The 20,838-nt window shown below is 42.4% G+C and overlaps 2 protein-coding genes across 9 annotated transcripts in view; both read left to right on the top strand.

Annotated features, from left to right (window-relative positions):
* The first annotated feature begins 440 nt into the window (after positions 1–440).
* zgc:92275 (cholesterol 7-desaturase nvd) lies at positions 441–7,879 on the top strand. The gene is made up of 7 exons (XM_053880865.1): positions 441–910; positions 2,205–2,393; positions 2,466–2,644; positions 2,959–3,084; positions 3,723–3,842; positions 3,933–4,109; positions 5,223–7,879. The coding sequence occupies exons 1-7, from the start codon at positions 520–522 to the stop codon at positions 5,382–5,384; spliced, it is 1,344 nt and encodes a 447-aa protein (XP_053736840.1). The 5' UTR covers positions 441–519; the 3' UTR covers positions 5,385–7,879.
* An 8,441-nt stretch (positions 7,880–16,320) lies between these two features.
* grin1a (glutamate receptor, ionotropic, N-methyl D-aspartate 1a) overlaps positions 16,321–20,838 on the top strand; it is a 31,408-nt gene continuing 26,890 nt past the window's right edge. The window contains exon 1 of one of the 8 annotated variants that reach the window (XM_053855242.1): positions 16,321–17,206. In XM_053855242.1, coding sequence (XP_053711217.1) covers positions 16,958–17,206 — 249 coding nt within the window. In that variant the 5' untranslated portion in view covers positions 16,321–16,957. The remainder of the gene's footprint in view (positions 17,207–20,838) is intronic. The other 7 variants (XM_053855261.1, XM_053855278.1, XM_053855252.1 and 4 more) reach the window with 7 other exon arrangements.

A 20,838-nucleotide genomic window follows, 5' to 3' on the forward strand; every position in this document is an offset into this window, starting at 1 on the left:
TATTGTTGTTGTTGTTGTGTTTTGTTCATTACTGCACGTTGTTCCAAAGCACTTTCCTAGTCAGTGGGATCCTCACTGACCTTGACAGTAAAGTTGTTTATTTATTTTTTCTTTATTCTTAAAATATATTATTTACCGACAATAGCAAAATGTATCACTTATTCACATTAAATGACATGGTGCCCCTTTGGTTTTGGGATGTTTTTATTGCAATACACAACATGAATGCCTGTAATTAATTGCATTTAATACCATCTAATAACTGAAACGCATTAAAAGTCACGGTAAAAAAAAAAAACAAAAAAAAAACTCGCAGCACTGACATGTAAACGCCACCAGTGACTGTGGGAGAGAGGTGGATCATTAACGAATCGATCGACGTATCAGATCCGGTCCTAGTGCTTCCTCAAGTCCTGGTTGGTTCTCGAAGAAAGTTGCCAGTCTGGTTTACGGACATTTAAATGGCATCTTTCTCGCGGAAATGATGCAGTCGTGCGCGCAGGAGTCCAGATAAGCGCAATGCTCGCGGTAGTCACCATCGTCCTGGTGGGGCTGGGCCTCGCCGTCACCCGGGGAAGCGGCGCACTGGAGGTCAGCTTGCGCCAGGCGTGGAGGGAGACGGGCCAGCTCGGCGCCGCCGCTCCCCTCTTCGTCTGCATCGTCACTTTCGGAACTTTGTACCTGCTCCTCGGACTATACCGACTTCTTTTTAGCCCCTTGAAAGTGCTCAAGGGGCCGGAGGAGGTGGGCTACATCCCGGCCGAGGGTCGCACCAGGGCGCAGGCTTACAATGACGTTCGCCGCAGGAGGAAAGTCGGGGAGCTGCCCCCCATCTACCCGAACGGCTGGTACCGGCTGCTGGACTCTCACATGCTGGAGAGAGGTCAAGTCCAGACGCTGTCAGTCTTTGGTGGGTGTTATCACATACTTTTAACCATCCCTCGTTGTTCGTTCGCATTTGATTTTTCAACTTCTTGGCACCTGCGCCAGGTCTCACGTTACACACGTAGCGAGCAGGAAGTCGCGACACAATTGGACTTGCAAACACAAGCGTGCTTGGCAACGGTTTGCATACTGACGGGCTTAGTAACGCTTGGACAGGTGCTGGGAGCCATCTGGGGGAGTCTGATCTAAGGCATTTCAACTCTGAAACTGCTGAGAAAACAGCCTTACTGTCTCAAAAACAAACGATTACAATTGAACCCGCTTCATGATCACTGCCTTCTGACACCCAGGTGTGTGAAACCCACGCGCTGAAACTGACCTAAAAGTCATGACATCTGATTCAATTGTTGCCTGAAATTCACAACTCCTCCCCAGAGTTAAAGCTTAAATGTAAATAACCATTACAGTTTAGTGAGGTCGCTGCCGTTCATGTCTTTATATGAGGATGGCTTGCATTGTTTGGTGTTGCTGTGGCGATTGAAAATTGATGCAAGTTCCTCCTGGCTTATAGAACTCACTGTCAGGCATCTTCTGTTCTCCAATGGCTCTCTCTACATTTTTGTCTCAGAAAATCTTTTTCTTTTTTTTTTTTTCTGTGTTAATGTAATAAAGTTGCACTATTAAACCAAACATTACCAGCTGCATCTAGGTACCTCTTTTTGCTACGTGTGACTGAGGAATCTGGAAAAAATACTTTGTGTATTGTACTTTATATGCATATTACAATGAATTTATATTCTTAGAACAAGGCGTCGGAATGTCAAGTGAGTGCAAAAGGTCTTGCAAAGGCTTGACAGTGTCTTCCTTCATAACATTCTAGTCCTCTTCCTTTTCTACAGCCTCATAAAATTTTACTGCCTGAATATCTTATGAAACTGAGTCTGCCTCTCACCCCCACAGTGTCTACATCTGGTTTTATCTTGGGTTGAGTGTGTGTCACGGCTTACTTAGGGTCTTCCCCGAGACGTGCTGCAAAGTGTCCTGAGTAAGATCTGCTGCGGCGCAACTGTGTGGTTACTGTTTTAGCAGAGTCACCCAGCATGTGTTAATCTGGTGGCAAAGTGATTACAGTACGTTGAAGCAGTGCTACATGAGGTGTTCCGTTTATGTTGCCATAAATTTACAATGATCTTGCGCCACACAGACCTTCTTGAGCAAAGTTCTTGGAAAGTTCCCCGACTCATCCCGGTGCGTCCATACGGAGTGATTTTTAAAGAGGGAAAAGGCCATAATAATGCCATGTTTCTTTCTCTACTCAGGGTTTCAGCTTGTGGTGTTTCGGGGCAATGATGGGAAGGCTCACGTTTTAGACGCCTACTGTCCACACCTGGGAGCCAACCTCGGAGTGGGAGGGAGAGTTGTCGGTGACTGCATAGAGTGCCCGTTTCATGGATGGCAGTTTCAGGGCAACAGTGGCAAATGTGTAAAAATACCGTACACAGAAAAAGGTATTTGTCCCTTCCAGAATACTGGTCACATCTTGGTGCTGCTTCTGACCACAGTGTTTCATGTAACTGTAGTACCAGAGTTTGCCAAGGTGAAGCACTGGCACAGCTGCGAGGTCAACTCCCTGATCCTGGTCTGGTATCACTGTGACGACATTGACCCGGAGTGGACCGTCCCAGAGCTTGGGGAGATCACCTCGGGGGAGTGGGCTTATCGAGGGAGGACAGAGCATTTTGTCAACTGTCACATACAGGTGGCTGTGATTTCTGTACGATACCAAATGATACAGATATATTGCATCTCATTTCAGGGCACATCATATCTGCTGTCATGAAATTAACATGTGAATTATGTCTGCAAAAAGTAACAACAGTGCTCCAACTGAAGTTACACAAAACCGTCTTAGCATTATGAACACATTTGGTGATCATTTTTCATTCTCAGGGAAAACCCAATGCTAGCAGTTACTTGTAAATGATGCTAATATCGGGCCGATATTATCCGACATGCCAACTTTTAAATTATATATATAACCATAAGTGCTTCATCGCTGACTGGTTCTGACAGGAAATTCCAGAGAATGCCGCAGACCTTGCTCACCTGGCTCACCTGCATATCCCCGGTATGGCCAGCGGATCCGATCTACGCTATACTAACAGCAAAGCCTGGGCGTTCATGAAACACAACTGGAAGGTGAGATCTCTATGCTGTCAACAGCATTTAGCAGACTTTTTTTTAATCAAAAACAACTAATTGGTCAAACAAATTATTTCCTCTTTGTAGCGTTTTTCACTTTACCGACTGTGATCTACTACATTTGATTGTGCGTTGGTTTCCAGGGACAAAACAACTTCATGATATCTGGGGCGAGTCTATTGCTAGTGAAAATGGCAGATTGAGGGGGTCAGTTGTAGTCGTTCATCTCCTGTGGAAGTACAGCATGTTTTAGATGCTGCCATCTCCAGGTCATTCAAATTTGTGGCAAGTCAGTGAATGTTAGTAACCACTTCTATCAGCCCCATTTCTCTTCTTCTTGTTGTTAAAGAATATTCCCTCTCGGCATGTCACTGTAAAATTTTGACTCTCAGTGGTTTTATGCGCCACAATTTGTCGCTGATGTTGAAATTCTCTAACTGATACTACAGATGTCATCCGATACAAATCTATACAAAACCACACTGAAGCTGACAAACTGTTGTCCCGAACGTATCTCAGCATCGTGTCGCATGTAGTCATGTCTCTACATTGACTTTATCAATCAATCAGTCACTTTCAACTCATGTTTCACATTTGATGTGAACGTACTTTTAAGACCGTGTCCATCTTTCCAGGCTCAGTGGGAACCTGAGCAGGAGCCCAACAAGCACTGTTCTCAGATGTTGGTGAAGCACGCTCTGTATCTGTTCGGTGTCCACTTCTCTTTGCTGGATGTACATGTTGTGGCCAGGCAGGTGCGTTAACTTAGCTTATGTTATTTACTAGATTTCAAGTGACCTGAAAAAGTCATTTTCCATGTCTAATGTTGACTTTATTTGTCTTAGATCGGACCCGGGCTTGTTTTTCTCACATTCAACCACAGCTTTTTGGGCCGCGGCGTGATCATGCACTGTGTGACTCCAGTGGAACCTCTGGTCCAGTGCGTCAGTCATACCATTTTCTATCAGGCAAACATCCCCACAGCGATTCCCAAATTCATCCTCATGTCGGAGCGCATCCAGGTCAGTCAGTCAAAACAAGAATTAATATGCATTTACATTGATGAATCATACTGAAGAATTCTGCAAACTACCAGTACTGTTATGTAGGTTGTATGGCCCAGGTTGAATGGATAGATTTTGAAAAAAATAAATAAATAAAATAAAATAATGACACTTTACACTTTACAAAGAGACACTTTGCAAAGAGATTTTTGATTGGAGTGAAATTTGATTTATTGTTCAACTGTTGTATGTATAATTTAGACTAAACGTGGTTATATCAAAGATCAGCGATCACTTCAAGTTTCCATAGTTGTCTCTGGAGATCCATGAGCTCCAACCCCCTCCATTCTGAACATGTGAATCTATTTTCTCTCATCATCTGGCTGTTATTTTGTTTCTGTCCAACTTAAGAAAATTGTGGTGTTCAATAAATGAAGAGGGGAGTAAGTTAAACTGAGGTTTAAACAGGAGGACCACGTAAAATGTGGTTTAGTTGGTGTTAATTCACACACTCAGACCATTATGTGTTAAGTCTAAAACCACTTCTCAAAACAATTACTCACTCTAAAAATGAATTTGAGCAGAGATGTCTACATTGCCAACGTAGGAGGTGCCATCATCTGAATCTTTCTGTTGGTTCAGACAGTTCAGACAGTTTCACCTTCTGTGAAACATCAGAGCAGCATGAAGCTGGAGGAGCCCATTGTGAGCAAGTTGTTTGGAAAGAAAACTTGAAATTATTTCTCATCCCTAAAAGAAACTACAGTTCATGTTGCTTTCTTTGTATGCTGAACCATTCGTGAGAAATGGTGTGGAATGTTCAAATTGGTGGAATAGTCTTACTCACAAGATTAATAATAATGACTACTACCGTTGAATAAGCTTGTGTCAATAGGATGAGGCAAAACATTTTATTCAGTTAAAAAAATCGACTTAGTTAAAACAAAACCGTTCATTTCAATAGTAAGTAATTTGTAATGATGTTTGCATCTTGATGTTTTTACATTTTGCTGTTGGTCTTTTTGTGAGCAATGACGGTAGCTCTGTTGTTTATTGCTTCCTCATCATCAAGTCTGAAATATTTCAATGTTGTTTTTAATCGTGATGTACTTTCACATTGTTTGTTCACAGTTTGAGCGGGACGTGATGATCTGGAACAGCAAAAAGTACATCTCCAAGCCTCTGCTGGTGAAGGAGGACCAAACTATCCAGAAACACAGGCGCTGGTTCAGTCAATTCTACAGCGAGAACAGTCCTCAGTTTCAGTATCAGCGTGACACTTTAGAGTTCTAAAGGCTGATGTGCTAACCCTCCATGGGGATGCGAAGGTGCTGGTTTGTAGCTGGCCAAGCGCGCATCAAAATGTTCCAGTTAAAAACTACTACTTAATCTCAAAAGTGCCTTATGTAAAGCTGTGAAAAGAATGAGCTTGTGCCCATTGTTCGATTGAACAGTTGGGACAAATTTGTTTTATTTATGTGTAGTGTCTTTGTTGGCTTAAATAGTGAAAATTCATTTTCCATTGCTCTAGTTTGGCTCTATGAGTAATTAAAAACTTAAGTGCTAGATACAACCCAGAAAAGGAAAATAAAAATGTTAAAAAAACATGCAATAATTTTGTATTTTATCCTTGTAGTTTTGCCAGAAAATGCCAGATCATGTCTAGCCTTTTGGAACAGGTATGCTTGAAGAATGAAATGACTCTTTAGATAAGAAAGGGTGTGCGATATGACGATATGAGATCATGAATGATTTGACTCTCAGTGAGAGTGAACTAACTAGTATTGTCGAGACTGGAACATGTAGAGACCAAGACAAGACCAAGATATTTGAAACTCAAGACCAGGACATTATATAGAAGGAGTCTCAATCTCAAACTGATCCGCAAATGAGCCGTAGCAGGAGCAGGCTCACATTGCTTAACCAATCATGTGTCAGCTGAAACAAACAGGACCAGTCTGAATAACAGTCTTCAGACTCCTTAACTGATTTGTTAGGAACAAAAACATGGACCCACCATCTTGTGGGTCAGTTTGAGACCCTTGATATACATCAACAACAAAACTGAACAAAATGCCAGAATCCTTATTTTACCAACTATACTTACCCACTATGTCACTTTTTTCAACTGGTCTTCAATAGAAATCCTAAGTCCACTTAGTATGAGACCAAGACAATACCAAGTAAAAATACCGAGACCCAATAAACGTGGTCTTGGGACCGGTCTTGAGACCAAGACCAATCTGGAGTACTACAACACGAGAACTAACTGGTGATGAGCATTATTTTTAAATGTGCTCTGCCTCCAACTGACCGGCGACACCAGACTTCTCTGCTGAGAGGACGGAGCTAACTTCACATGTCACTTTGAGCCTTCACTCACATTTGTGGAGGATCAAGATTTACCACACTGTAGTTGGCTTAAAACGAATGCAGGACCAATTGAACGCGCTCCAAAATGTGAACATCCAAACAATGACTTCTGTAATGAAACAATCTGAGCGAATGAATTTTTACGATTTTTCTGGAAACCCCCCAAAATAATATAAAATGATGCATAAGGAGGTAAATTAGGAACTGCATGCCAACCTTGACACGGTACAAGCCAGAGAAAGTTGACATAATAGTTCTCCTGGCGTGTAATCTGTGATAGGAATTTGCATTGCAGATGAATAACCAGGTTATTTAATCTGACTGAGTTTGATCTTTTTTGCTCAAAATTGTTCCTCTAAAATAAACTCAGTTACTTAAGTTAGTGTTGTTATTTATTTACAATAGGCTGTTGAGTGTTTTGTTGCATTTAAATCCTCTTAAAATGATGTTTAAAAACCGTCCTGTCTTCACAAACATGATAGTAAGTTTCATGTTTGTGGAAGACAACCTTTTATCTTGCAAGAGCACTGCACCCTTAAGCAGAGTGTTGTTGCTTACGTTCTTTGCTTAAGTTTTACATATGCAGATTTCTTTCTCACAGAAAACTAGTCTCAAAAATACATCTAAGATCGTGATAACATTGAAATTGTATCGCCCACCCTTAAAAAGCAGCCATACATGAGTGATCAGCCATTATCCAAATGTATTAAACATTAATGGCTCAGTCGCTTCCAGTCTTCTCTGTTTGCTACTCTTCACTCTTGTACGCTTCATTACACATTACTAAGATGTGAAGAAGTGCAGTATGACCCTGTGAAAAGTTCTTGCTATCATTCAGACTGAGCAACAATAAGAAACATAAGATTCATTTTCTATGCCAGGTCTTAACCTTGTAGAATCTAGAGGCAAAGATTGAGAGACGGCCACTCAGACACACACACCTGTTTGTTTTTGAACTGTGGGAGGAAACTGGAGTGCGATGAGGAAACCAATGAAGAAACATAAAACTGTGCACATGGAGAGCCCATCCTCTAATCACTTCCTGTAAAAAGAGTCAGCACTTAACATTCTGATGGAAATAACAAAGGTACATAGTCGAGCTGTAGGACTAACAATGATGAAACACTGCAGTCATTTTCAATGACTTTAAAGTATAACCTGAAGAGGCAGTAGAGGTGCAGCAGGATGCCTGCACGCCACGTACCCTGGCGCACTTTACCCAAATCCACAATTGAGTTGTACATCTTTTATCAAAGGGCCTTGGCATACACGAATCTAGTTTTGTGCTTTTGTCCTCTATACTTTTGAAGACCTTCAGCATTTCAGTATCAGCATTTCAACTGCAGCTTTCTTAAGAACATAATGAAATTATAAATGTCAGTCGGATGAGGGCATAAAAGGGAAAAAAAAAACAATTTTCAGAGTCACGCAAAGTGCTCATTGTCTTAGTTTGTTTGTTCAGAGCGCCAAAAACACCCCTCGAGGATGAGGAAATTTCGTAGAGTGTACTGTGTTTTCAGGCAATCACCGGCAACATCAATAATGTCTGAATTATTGGTTTTGTGAAATAACAATAAAGGGGTCTGTCTCTGCTTTAATGAGTCAACACATGCATTTTTAACCTGAGCGCGTTCAATTGAGCGGAACAGTGTTGCGCGGTGACTGCGCTGCATTTCGCCTGCACACGTCTGATCTGTGAATGTGCCCATCTCTACGGGTTTTTAGGGGAAAAGAACACCGTGGTTCCTGTCAGGAATCATCCACTGTGTGCCAAATTTAGTGGAGCTGAGATGGAAAATGTGTTCTCAAGCCTTTTGTGTCAAATCCCTGGACTCCTCAATTATTCATTCTATCCTTTTCTTACTTCACTTTTTATTTAAGAAGTTAAAAAATAGAAAAGTAGACAAATACTGGGACAAGGGAAAAGCTATTAACACAAAGGGATTAACATCCATTGTTTTGTCCAGCTATGCAATTGAACTTTGTTTCATTATGGTTCATATGAAAGTATTGCTCATGAGTGAGGGAAGGGTGGCGATTGGCAGGCAGATCGGTGTCACACCTTTGGGTATGAGGATCCGGTCCTGGTGAAGAAGGAGCGGAGGCAAAAGACTACGCTCTGGATTAACTGGTCGCTCTGCATTCCACTCCTCTCCTGTGTTTAAGGTAGTGGCCGGAGAACAGGATTGCAGTTACAAGCGACTGAACTGAGTTCACCCTTGAATGCTGGGACCTGCGATGAGGGAGAAACACAAGTTACTGAATTGCACTTCCCCATCAGAGACGTCAATGGGTGTGTCTTGCCTCTGTTTTACCAGCCACACTTAGCTTTACCACCTCATTCCAGGCCAATAAAAGGCAAGTTTTGCCACAATAACAAATGTCATTTAGGGCCATTTTTTTTAAACTTCCAGTATCCATGTCATTTGAAATTATGATAGAAACATGAGCAGATATTTTCCCCAAGTTTCTTTCTTCTTGTCTTTGTCACGCTGACTTCATTTATTGCTATAGATCCTGTATAATCATAAAGATAAGTAGAAAAGAAGAAAACTGACAGGCAGATGAAGCGCCATGCACACACATGATTCATTGTGTGAATAGGGCAGAGGTGAAAGGAGGCATGGAGAAATGAGAAAATGACTATTGGTTTGTCAAATTGACTCATGAAGCCATGGAGGAGTCTCCTTGGACAGTTATTTTTGTTGAGGATATAGTGATTTGTCTAGAGAGTTAGGAGGTGGTGGGTGGGTCTGAGAGAGGCTGAAGAGAGAGTGAAAATGTATTGAGTGCAGGTAGATGAGTTAGGAAAACATCATGACCTAGGGAGCTGAAGAAGAGAGTGCAGGCAGGGTAACCCCCCATGTAAGACCCAATCAGCAAACTCACTTACCTGTATATTTTAAACAATAACTAGAGTTTGAGTCAATCTAGGATATATTATGATTCAAATGGTCTATGTTGAAGGCGGGTTTATTCAAATTCATGATGTCACATTTGACCTATTGGATGCAAAGTTATGTGAACGTAGAGGTGAAAACATCTTCACACTCAGCAGTTCCAGTTGGACTGTGAAGTAGAAGGGAGTTGATCTCACACATCAGGACAGTCACGATGAAACTGGCACCCTCCTGCCAACAGATGGTGCAGACCGAGAGACATCTGTTCCACAAGAGCTGGAATTGTGTGGCATGGATCAGCAGTGCAGCAGTGGAAGTGTCAGGAGTGAATTCTCTGACAGAAACTCCTCGAGAGGTCCCGTGTGGTAGCAGCTGTTCCATGACACCTAGACCACAGTGCACACACACACACGCACACACTCCCAGTTTGGGAGCACAAGTTCAAAGGCTTCGGAGCAGCAGCGGGCCACTCGGTTCAAAGGTCACCTTGGACCGATGGGAGAGAAGGGGTGACTCCACACGTAAAGCCACATCGAAACAACACATGTTTATTCTGTTCTAACATAAAACAATGTTATTATGCAGTAGTTATTGAGTTCCTGTGTGTAATAATATATGTGTGACCTCATGACACGTTCTTTAGTAACACAGTACCTGTATTAACTTATAGATAAGAAGATCTGCAACTTTAACTTTTATTAGTCTTAGGCTGTCAGAATCTATTTTTTTTTTATTAAAAGCACTAGAACCAAGATTATGCACAATTAATGGCAAATTATTGACATTTTATATCAACTTACCGGAAGATTTAGTCAACACAAGGCCAATACTGCTTCCTGTGTTATGCTTGAACCATGTCAGGGAGGTTACTCTGAAGAATGTCCTTGACTGTCTCTGTTATGGTGGGTTGCTGTAGTAAACAAATGTTTGCATGAAGAATGCATTAGTGGCCACGAGTGTGTTGTTTTCACGCATTTGTTCTTGTTTTCATTCATGTGTTATCAAATATGATGAATCACCTCACATCCAGAGGGAGACCAATGTATCATTGCTGTACTGTATAGCAGTATATTGAATTCCTTAAAATCCCATCAACTGCCCACAAAGACACTTCAAGTGGTTGAAGTGTAGATCAACCATCCACATGGTTTAGACATCTATCAGTAAGAGAGAAGGGAAGGAAAACCAGCTGGTGTGCTTGGGTTCGCAGGCAGAATTGACTTCTGACAGCTCAAAAACTGTTCAAGGTTTACCAAAAAGCATTTTTAAAAGCTGTATATCTGAATGAGCAGACCTCGGAGTGCTGTGAGTCCCTGAAGAATAACTTAGTCGTGACGGCCCACTTCACATCACAGCGGTTCTTTGTTGTGATTGCAGCGGCGTGTACGAAAACAAATCCCCACTTGATCACTCTCAAACATTTGACCTCACACATCCATCCTTCTACAAGACAAAAGAGGTACATTCAGCTTTGTGCTTTCGTGTCTTTGCAAACTTGAGTGTAAGTTGCTCTGAGCTGCAATGACGGGTTTCAGACACCTCTGGGGGGAGACATGGCACTCATAGCCGGTAAAGACTGTAAAAGACTCTGTTTTCATCTACTGTCGGTCTTCTGCCGCCATTTTAAAATGGTTGTTTGTTTCTGTGTCACTTTTAAGTTGCCGACAGAATCTATTGTTTTAAGGGCAACTTTATTTATTTATTTATTGTTGCCGTAGGCCATTCTTACATACAGCTTAATGTTTCAAGAGACATAGACTACGAAAATGTGTCACTATTGGAACAGTGTGGCGCGTCATTCATCTCACCATCCTCTGTAGGTTACATGAACAAGTCATCATGATGTCTGGTCCAATTGGACCAAGAAACCTGAAGGAAAAAGGAATTGGGGAAATGCAGTCTTTTGAGTAAATGCCATGTTTGTAATTCTTATAAGTTGTTTTCTCAGAAATGAAGAATCAGTTGAAATCAATTTCAGTGGTGTTTACATGAGGATTTGCCGTGGTTTGGTAGGTTTTCCCTTGAGGCGCTCTCAAAAATGAAGGTCCGTCTCATGTCAATGATGAATGATCATGTCAGTGAAAGACTGTGCTTCACCTTAAGTAGGTCCCTTAAACCTGCCTCATTTCACCTTGATGTTAAAATACATCAAGTGCATGCCAATCTTATGTCAGGTGAGTGACCCGAGGCTGGGCCTGTCAGCCAACCTGACAAGCACTGTTTCGCTAAGTGTGCAGAAGAAAAAAAATCACCTCACGACATTGCGCCAACGCACCGTGGCGTGAAGTGCGAGTCCGGTGTAGCGTGTCAGTGAATAAACCGCTGTGTTTGCTGCGTCGCACGTGTGTCGGCATCCTTCCCCTGACTCTGCCCGCTGTCTCAATTACTGAAACAAGAATTTGGTGCGCACAGACCTCTGCTGCAACAGAAAAAAAATTGATCCATATTGATCCAAGCTGCAGCCCCCACGAGGTGTTTCTGGAAGTCCACCAGAATCTTCAGCAGCCTCAACAGTAAGCTAGCGAACACATCCATGATTCATGTGAGGACTTCACACTACATGAGAAACACATCAGAAACTGGCATCCGTGAGCGCCGTCTGCCGTTTTATTTTTCCATTGTGTTTCTGACAGAGATTTGATAGGACGATGCGTGTGGACCGTCTCCAGCCACATACGACCTGCATTGTACATTCTGGTCTTCACAAATCATTTATGCTCTGAGTTCAGCATGGACCAGCTAGAACACGGCAAACATGTTCTTAAAGACAGACACTTAAAACCGACATCCGCTGCTGACCAATTAAAGATGTAGGAGTTCAAATGTGACATTCTGTGCCCATTTCTACGTTTCATGGATGGACGGGCCGTCAGTTAAAGGCACTTTGAGTCATTCCATATTCTAGAGGCATGTTGCCATGTGACATGCATTTGAAGCACATATAACAGATCTCCATCTCAGCATGACAAACTGGGAGTTTGGAGAGACACACTTAGACCTTTAAACCCAGCGCAACCTAGCATAAAAAAAAAAAGACTAGAGTAATCTCAGCCCTAATCGTGGTAGAGAGGAGACGTCGACCTTTTTAACCTTTTCCTCCCAATGATGCCATGGCAAAACGTCCATGTCACTGGTTGAATTGCAGAACAACTCAAACATCTGATCACAGATCGAATCACGAAAATAAAGAAACACGTTCAAACATAAGACCTTTTTTCTCTCATGAATTCTTTATTTACTCATTTCCATGGTGGATATTCTACATATCCATATAGACCCATTTACAGAGGATAACCACTACTGGGTTTGTAATGTTTGTATTGAATTGACTGACAAGAATATTAAAGATTAGATTAGGTTATATTAGATTATATTAGATTATATTAGATTAGATTAGATTAGATTAGATGGCCTTTATTAGTCCCACAGTGGGGCTATACAACATGTCACAGCAGCCAATGACAACAAAGACACTGATAAATACCAAAGACATTAAAGATAAACAACAATCAAAGACATCCACAAAGCATCAGCATACATTAAAAAAGTCAAATAAAAAAACTATAATATATAATGAAATATCACGACAAAATAAATCACAATTGTCACAAACTGACATAATAAATAACTCAATAAATAAAATATAAGTAGCTATAAGTAAAAAAAATGGTGCTCTCAATGCCACTATACTCAATGCAGACAGGTGCAGAATCCCACAAACACACTGTTGGCGCGTAAATTAGAAATGCGCAGAAAAAAGACCGCTCTCAAGTCTGAACAATCCATCTAAGCAAATTCTTTTGTTCCAGTACAATACTAACCTGCAATGCTGTACCTTTCAAAGGAGCACAGCCCCTTTATGAATGGATTTTTAATTAGTTTGCACACAAACCTTTTGTAAATCGGCTCCTATATCTCAGTATAAACACTAAATAAAAACGTAAAGGTGATGATCATTTTTTAACCATAAATTCTAGTCAGTCTTTCCTCTGTCTTGTTTTATATTTATGTTTATCCAGTTAGCTTGCCAGGGGTGCTGTCTGTTCAGCGTATTTATATGTAAACATGCACACCAAGGTAAAAAGACTACAACAGATAAGAGATGGAGATAATCTCACAGGGCAGGTAAGAAGTGAACAGATTCAAGAACACGAAATGGCTTTTAATTTATGACTTCCTACCTCCACTCTGGGAGTACTTTGAATATAAAAGCATGCTTACACATCTCCTTAGAGACTGAGAGAAGAGCCGAGTGGAGAGGTTGAACTGGTTATTTGATTGGAATTGTGCCATTAATAGTCTGAAATAATGTGGGTGGTTGAAGTAAATGCAATTTGAACTGCGGCCAACTGCTGTTGTCATGCTGCAGTAAGAGAAGGAGAGTGAGGTGTCCTGTATGTTCTGTAGGTGTGATACAGGATATCACAGGAGGAATTCTTATTCTTCAGTGTATTCAGAACGGACAGCATTGGAATGTGAAGAGATTCCGAAGTTTCAGTTATACACACGCAACCCTCGTGTGTTGAAGGACGGCGTGGGTGGTGCATGAGTGTGTATTACTTCTGTGTGGGTGGGCGGTGAGAAGTGTTGCAGCACAAGTGTGCAAGATAAAAGCCTGCAATGATCCTCACGCTGCTGGTCCGTGCACATCAAGTCAGGTGGAAGGATAGATCACCTTGATGTTTACTTCTGCAGGATGTGTAAACAGACGATGTTCTTATGTAAGTGCTGCAGAGCTCTGGTCCAGTCCTGCTGATGTTTGTCATTAAATAAGTCAGTGAGAGGAACAGCCAGTGCATAGAGGCTTCAAGACAAACTGACAGCAACTGTCTGCCACACTCTCTCTACCTCACAATAACTGCTCCTTGGTCGCATGTTTTTGCTGCAACCATGCCAGCGTTGTCACTGCACCTCTCCTGAATTAAAACCGGCACGACTTCTCTCTCACCTAATTCCATTCATTTCTCATCTCACCATGACCTGATCTACCAGTCTACTCTGATGTAAAGCAAACACACAGTCCCAAACAATGCCACCGAGCCACTGTCTGTGGTGCAAAGGCTTTAATCTTCAACTTGTGACAGTCACCTTGTGTCATCCAACAAATGGGCGTCCGTCAAAGGTTACATGAGTTCACAATGAGGCTTCTCAGTTATACCTGTTATACATGTGGTGGTAAAAAATATTTTGGGAAATGTGGTGAAAGGAGGTGAACCAAAAAACAAAGAAAATCAAATGGGAAATGTGTTAATAAAGATGTTGATTGAATGCAGATATGAATTAACATCTAGAAATTGTTGAGATATGTGAGTCATTTTTCTTTTTTTTTTTTAGTTTCAGGAAATTAGCAACCATTGGTAAGTCAACCGTCTCGCAGGCCATATGAAATCACTTGCTGGGCCAGATTTGCCCCCGGGCCATGAGTTTGACTCATCTTTCTCATAAGAATTGTTCATAACTTTGCAGTGGTATTCTTACAGTAGACCAGCTTTCTCTCACTATTTACAGACTAGATGTGAATCAGTCTGAGAGTTTTCACCTCCTGCTCTGCCTTTTGAAGACACTCCCTTGGTTTGCCTTCACTTTGCATGAATGCAAATGTATTTGCCATTAATGGCATTAAGAAAGGTGCAGCGAAAGGTGTCTCTCTCTGAGATTTAACACAAGACATCGTCCTCGTCTTGTTTTAAAAACCAGTGATTGTCAAAGCCACAGTGAAAGGCATGATTTCGTTCCTGAAGAAATTCGATTTGTGAAGCTGTGTGTCGACACGGTGATGGAATCCTAAAATACATTGACTAAATTGCTTCTGCTGATGTCTGCAGAAGTGACTCCGCCTCTTGCCAATGTCACTCGTGATTAGTTCCAACCCCTGTGACCCGATTAGCTGAATAGGATAGATGCCGTGTTTCTGTGTCTCTCAGGTCAAAATCCTACTGTGTTACAGTTGTTATCAGTCTGAATGCATTGAAACGATCCACTCCCTCACTTGATGTTAAAAATACACCTCTAACAAACCGACTTGTTCAACAAACAAGTGTAAAACCAAGAACAACGAGGCAGGATATGAATGTAGACGTTACTAGGAGTAGGACTCCTGTTTCTATAGCAACATACACTTGTCCTGATCACTTACACCGACTTGCGTTCTAATCACTATTGAGCCCTTTAGAAATGGAGACACTTCAAACTTGATGTGATCAGACGACTTCAGTGGGCTGTCAATCCTCTTGCCATGTGCTTGTTCAGAGTTTGAGATCTTCAGCTTGATGGTCCATAGTTATAACAGATGTTGATTCCTCTGAGTCTTGTAATTAATTCATCAGCTTGCTGCAATAGTAACAGGCCACGATTCATAATTCAGGACACTGTTCGATGACTTTTTTTTTTCTCCTCATGGCCTCATTTCACGCGCATGAAAAAAAATGAAGTTGCTGTTGAAGTTGAAATTAACACTCCACGGGCTCAGAGCTCATTCCCCTTGAGGCATCTGTGCTCATTTTACTGTGACTAACAGATACAAATGTGTTCACACAATGAGTCTGAACTGTCATTTATTCTGTCTCATCATGATTTATCTCGACAAATAAACCTACTGTGCTATCAGGAGAATATTTCCTCTTTGTGTGAGTGTTATGAGAGGAGGAGGGAGAAGGGAAAAAAAACCTTGTTTCCCTGGTAACCACAAGGTTCGGCTCCACTCTCTCTAGCTGCAGGGATGCTCCCAACTTCCAACACTGAAAAGCAGGGTACCAGAGATTATACAACACCCCCACCACCATCCGCACCATCACTCTTGTCTGCGCTGCTGCTCTTAATTAAACACTTTTCCTCAAGGATGGATGGTGCTGGCTGATGAATGAGCTGTCTGTGCAGAAGTGCCACTCCCCGTGCTGTTTGGACAGGAGACCGTGAACTAAAACTAACCTCCATCTGTTTCTATGAAGCTTCTCAGCCATGAACAAAGCCATGAATGAATGATGCGGCTATTAAGAGCCTCCTCAATTACTGGATGTGTGGTCCTGCAGCGTCATGTGCCATGTAACATCAGCGTGAACACCGGTGTCATTTTTAATTTTGTATGATCAATTACGCCCCGACTTTGGCGACAGAGCTGGGGACTGGCGCAGGAGCAGAAAGCGGCAGGATTTGACGCGTTGGCGAGGAAAAGCTGCAGTCGACGCAGCAGCGGTGGAAGCGCTAAAGTGAAGCTCTCCGCAGCGGGGACGCGCAAAAGCACCGACGCGCATGCACATCTGTCAGCACCAAGGACAGCAGCCGCTCAGAGTTGCAGTGCGCGGAGCGAAGTCACGCGCGGACTCCAGTCCTCCACAGAAGGTGCTGAAGTGAGAGACGCGGTTGCTCCGGCGACGGGGATCATGGACAGTCACTCTCCTCCGCCTTGCAAGTGAATCCAATTTTTTTTTTTTGGCCTCCCTCCCTTGCGCTCTCGCCGCCCACCACCCTCGATCGCGACCATCCGGCTGAGTCGAGCTGCTGTCCAGAAGCGGGTCGAGCCGAGCCGCCACCGGGTGGAGGAAGAAGAGGGACCGGGCTGAGCAGTGGTGCTACGGCTGTCTGCTGGTCCGAGCCATGCGTGCGTTTCTGCTGGCGGTGCTGCTCTCCTGCTCCTGCGCCCGGGCCGGCTGCGAACCGAAGATCGTCAACATCGGTGCGGTCCTCAGCCACAAGAGGTACGAGCAGGTCTTCAAAGATGCCGTGACCCAGGCGAACCAGGTCTACGGAAGGGACAAATTCAAGCTGACCGCTATCTCCGTAACGCACAAGCCCAACGCCATCCAGATGGCTCTGTCGGTGTGTGAGGACCTGATCTCCAGCCAGGTAGGCACCTCACCTCGCTGCTGCATGAGGTCCACATGGGGGGTTGATGCGGAGGCAGATGCTGGGATATGATCTTTTCTTTCTGTACCCATCACACCTTGATCCACCCGGCACCTACTCAACCCCGCATATTCGCACAAAGCTGCCTTTCATCTCAGCCCTCAATGATCTGCCCTTTAATTCATCCGCTTGCTGCTCATCGAACAGTTCCTTCCACCATCACAACGGCTTAGTCTGGGTCTGCACCACACATGTCCTGCCATTTGTCTAATCTGCCATTTAGACCTTTTAATCCTATTTCATCAGAGTATGAATCGTCTCATTAATATTGGCAAATCCACTACAAATGGATGATCTTCTTTGAATCGTATCTCTTTTCTTCTCCAAAGAACTGTCTTCGGCCCAATTGATTCATATTTGTGGAGAAAAGTAAAATATTTTTCCCTCAAAAGTCGAATAAGATACAAATATACAATCAATTACTTCTTTTTTCTTCCCAGACATAAAAAATGAGATTTTTTTTTAAAAAATATTACGGGATTAAGAACAAATGAGGAATGAGAAAAGAAATAACAGTCCTTAAAATGTAACTAGAAAGTTATGTTTAGGTCTAGTGGACATTTGTATGGCTTTATTGCGTATTATAGTGCACCCCTTTCAACAAGAGCCGTCCCTTAAGAAAGCAGAAGACGATGTATTCTAACAGAGACTTGTGTCATTCCGATAAACCCTACTGTTTGACAGCAAAATACAATTGACGGGAAACTGTAGATCACTTTATTTAAAATAATTGCAGCTAAATGTAATTAAATTCTGAACTCATTAAATAAAAGCATTGAATTAAATTATTATTTATCCCTACATTTAATTCATATCAAGTGAATTTTACTTGAAATATGTGTACTTTAAATCCAAGCATGTGCTTAATTTACACTTTAGACATGAAAATGAAAATTAGGACGGCAATGTCACTGATTTGTTCATGTCTCAGAACTAAACAGCATGTGTTTGTGTGTCTGTGCACACTGGCTACTGTGCCTCTTTGGAGCTTCAGTTATGATTTTGTCGTCATCCAAACAAAGCAGAATGTGTAGAATTGTTTTCTCCTCTTGTGCACTTCCTTTTTCAAAGCACTGCCAGGAACATTTATTTGATGCTGAAGTGTGAAGTGGATGAGACTTGATGGAGTGTCTGCTACACTGGCCACCTTTACCTTGAAATAAACACAAAGCAGCGATCAGCTTGTCCGAATGCATCCTTCCGCTGGTGTACAGTCCATACTTGTGTGCCCCCCTGACCCTATATATTCCCCACTGGAGTTCAAAAATAGTTGTCTGGTTTCTGGGCACGTCTCGGATGAAGGCACAAGTCTACATTTCAGGATGCACAGCTGCAGAGGTAGTGAACTGAAACGAAAGCAGTGAGGAGTGAAAACGGGCAAAAGGTCTTGTACTCCTGCAACTGTGGAGTATTGTAGCACAGTGTGTGTTCATAATGAGTGTGGTCAAATATGCCAGGTTTTAAATGCACCACACATGGGCAGCTTTTCCTGCTCCTATGATAAATATATCAGTTCCATCCGCCAGGCAGGAGCAAATCTTCAACATTCTGATGTAACAATCCAGCAATGCAGAGGTGTGAACTTCCTCTTAGTCACAGATTCGCCCACACACATAATTAAGCTTTGTGCCCTGAAAAATAGAGCAAGGGAACGATAACAACACCCTCAACTTGGTGCTCTTGTCCTTGTCTCCACGCTCATCACGATGAGCCTAATTGATACAGGCTTGCAGAATAATACTGTCACATCCAGTCAAGTATCACATTTGTACTCAAAGCCTCAGCGTGCATCGCGACGACTGGACTGTGTGAGTGCGACCAAGTACTCGAGCTCGCCTCGCATACACACGCGCTCTCCTGTAACTTACGCAGACTCGCAAAACTAAGAAGGCCGTGGAAGTTTTTCAGATGAGTCTTGCCTCCGGGCAGTCGCAGGCAGTGAGAGGGAAAGTGTGCAGCAGATGGAGCAGTTGATGCCTGCAAGCTGTCCTTGGAATATAGACCTCCTTTCTGACCCAACCGTACGAGCTGCACTTATCATCCCTGCCTGCATCATCGTGGCATCTTATTCACTCTTCCACCACAACTCTGATTCTAATCAGCCAGACAAATGCTGCTTCAAGTTTCTGCCACGAAAACGCATTCAAGCTCTTTAATTTGTCCCCTGTTATTCTCTAATTCATGTCAATCTTGTTGGTTATATAACTGAAAAATCACTGAGAAAATTGTCAGTGGAAGCGCATTCACTGGAGATGAGGTGTCGTGATGACTGACAGATGGATGACAGCGGAGCGGAGGATGGGAGCTGTGTCAAAATCAGCATCGGCTTATTTCAGAGTTTAGCTCGCAGGTTTTGTAATAGAAGTCAAACGGTTGCAAAACACAATGCTCAAAAGAGCTTTGATGTGGAAGCTCTCTGTCACCTGGTCAGCGGTACAGTCGCAGAGTCGCAGGCGGCTCGATAAAATCCCAGCTGACATCAGTTGAAAGACAAGCCGCCAAAACAACTCACTCACTGTCATGGACAATTTAGAGGCGGTAACTGATGGACGTCCACTTTGGTGATCCTCAGGTCGCCAGAGAAGCATCATGAGGTCATGGAGACTTCGCGCAGTATATGGGGGAATAAATCAACCAACAAAGAGTGAGGGAACCAAACTTTTAAATTTGACCTTTCAGTTTTATTACTGTGATTTAAGCACGCAGTCGAGGACATAGTCTTGATATTTCTCTCTTGGTTGTATGGAAATGAGTCATAAAGAATGTTGAAATCCCATTTACTGTCCTCTGAATTCAACCATCAAATCATATTATTTTCATCATCAGCTTCAGTAATTCCATTGTCATTTGTGCAACTACTTTTTCACCATTGTTTTCTCTGTTTGTTCTCATATACATCCATCTTATAGGACCTGGAGGGGAATGTGCAAAAAAGATGAAAAACAGTTCAAAATAAATGCTTGCCCCAGAAATTATTTATAGATCTAGGGCAACCAGACCTTCACTTGTTTTACACTCAGTTGTACATAGAAACTAAAACGGACAAAGACAAGTAGAAGTGCAGGACTCCATCGAGGGTACATTGATGGAAAAGTAAGGATGAAGGCTTCAGTTTTGAACCACAAACATTTATTAGGTTTGCAGTTTTCTTCCATATAGTCTCTTCTGTGGTGATAGCTTTTAATGTGCACAAGGCAGTAGATATAAACCAGTTACACTTTAGTTGAAAGAAGAATTTGGTGATGACTATGAAACACATGAATCTCATCATACATTTTGAGTATTTTAACCCAGTTTTTTCTCACTCTCTCTTGTTTGCACGAGGGAAATATTTTTCACACTGTAATATCTCCAGAGAAGTTCATTTGACAGCGTTCTTTAGTGAAAAATGATTCTGCTGTTTAAATCATCTATTGTGTTCTTTGTTGCGCATCATTTATCGTCAGCAACCTTTCAGTTTGACATTTTCTGTTGTTGGCGTTTAACACGAAAAACAATAGATTATTGATGTAGCGCCTCAGGACTGCGCTGAGCGCAACAATAATTAAACATATTAATGTTGACTGTGTCAG

The sequence above is a fragment of the Synchiropus splendidus genome, chromosome 1 (genome assembly GCF_027744825.2).
Source record: "Synchiropus splendidus isolate RoL2022-P1 chromosome 1, RoL_Sspl_1.0, whole genome shotgun sequence".
NCBI classification, from domain to species: Eukaryota; Metazoa; Chordata; class Actinopteri; order Syngnathiformes; family Callionymidae; genus Synchiropus; species Synchiropus splendidus.

Excerpts from the sequence above, each read along its gene's own strand:
- zgc:92275 (XM_053880865.1), top strand. The coding sequence starts at position 520 with ATGCTCGCGGTAGTCACCATCGTCCTGGTGGGGCTGGGCCTCGCCGTC. Across the intron at positions 2,394-2,465 it reads AATACCGTACACAGAAAAAG|TACCAGAGTTTGCCAAGGTG; the intron begins GTATTTGTCCCT and ends ATGTAACTGTAG. Across the intron at positions 4,110-5,222 it reads TCATGTCGGAGCGCATCCAG|TTTGAGCGGGACGTGATGAT; the intron begins GTCAGTCAGTCA and ends GTTTGTTCACAG.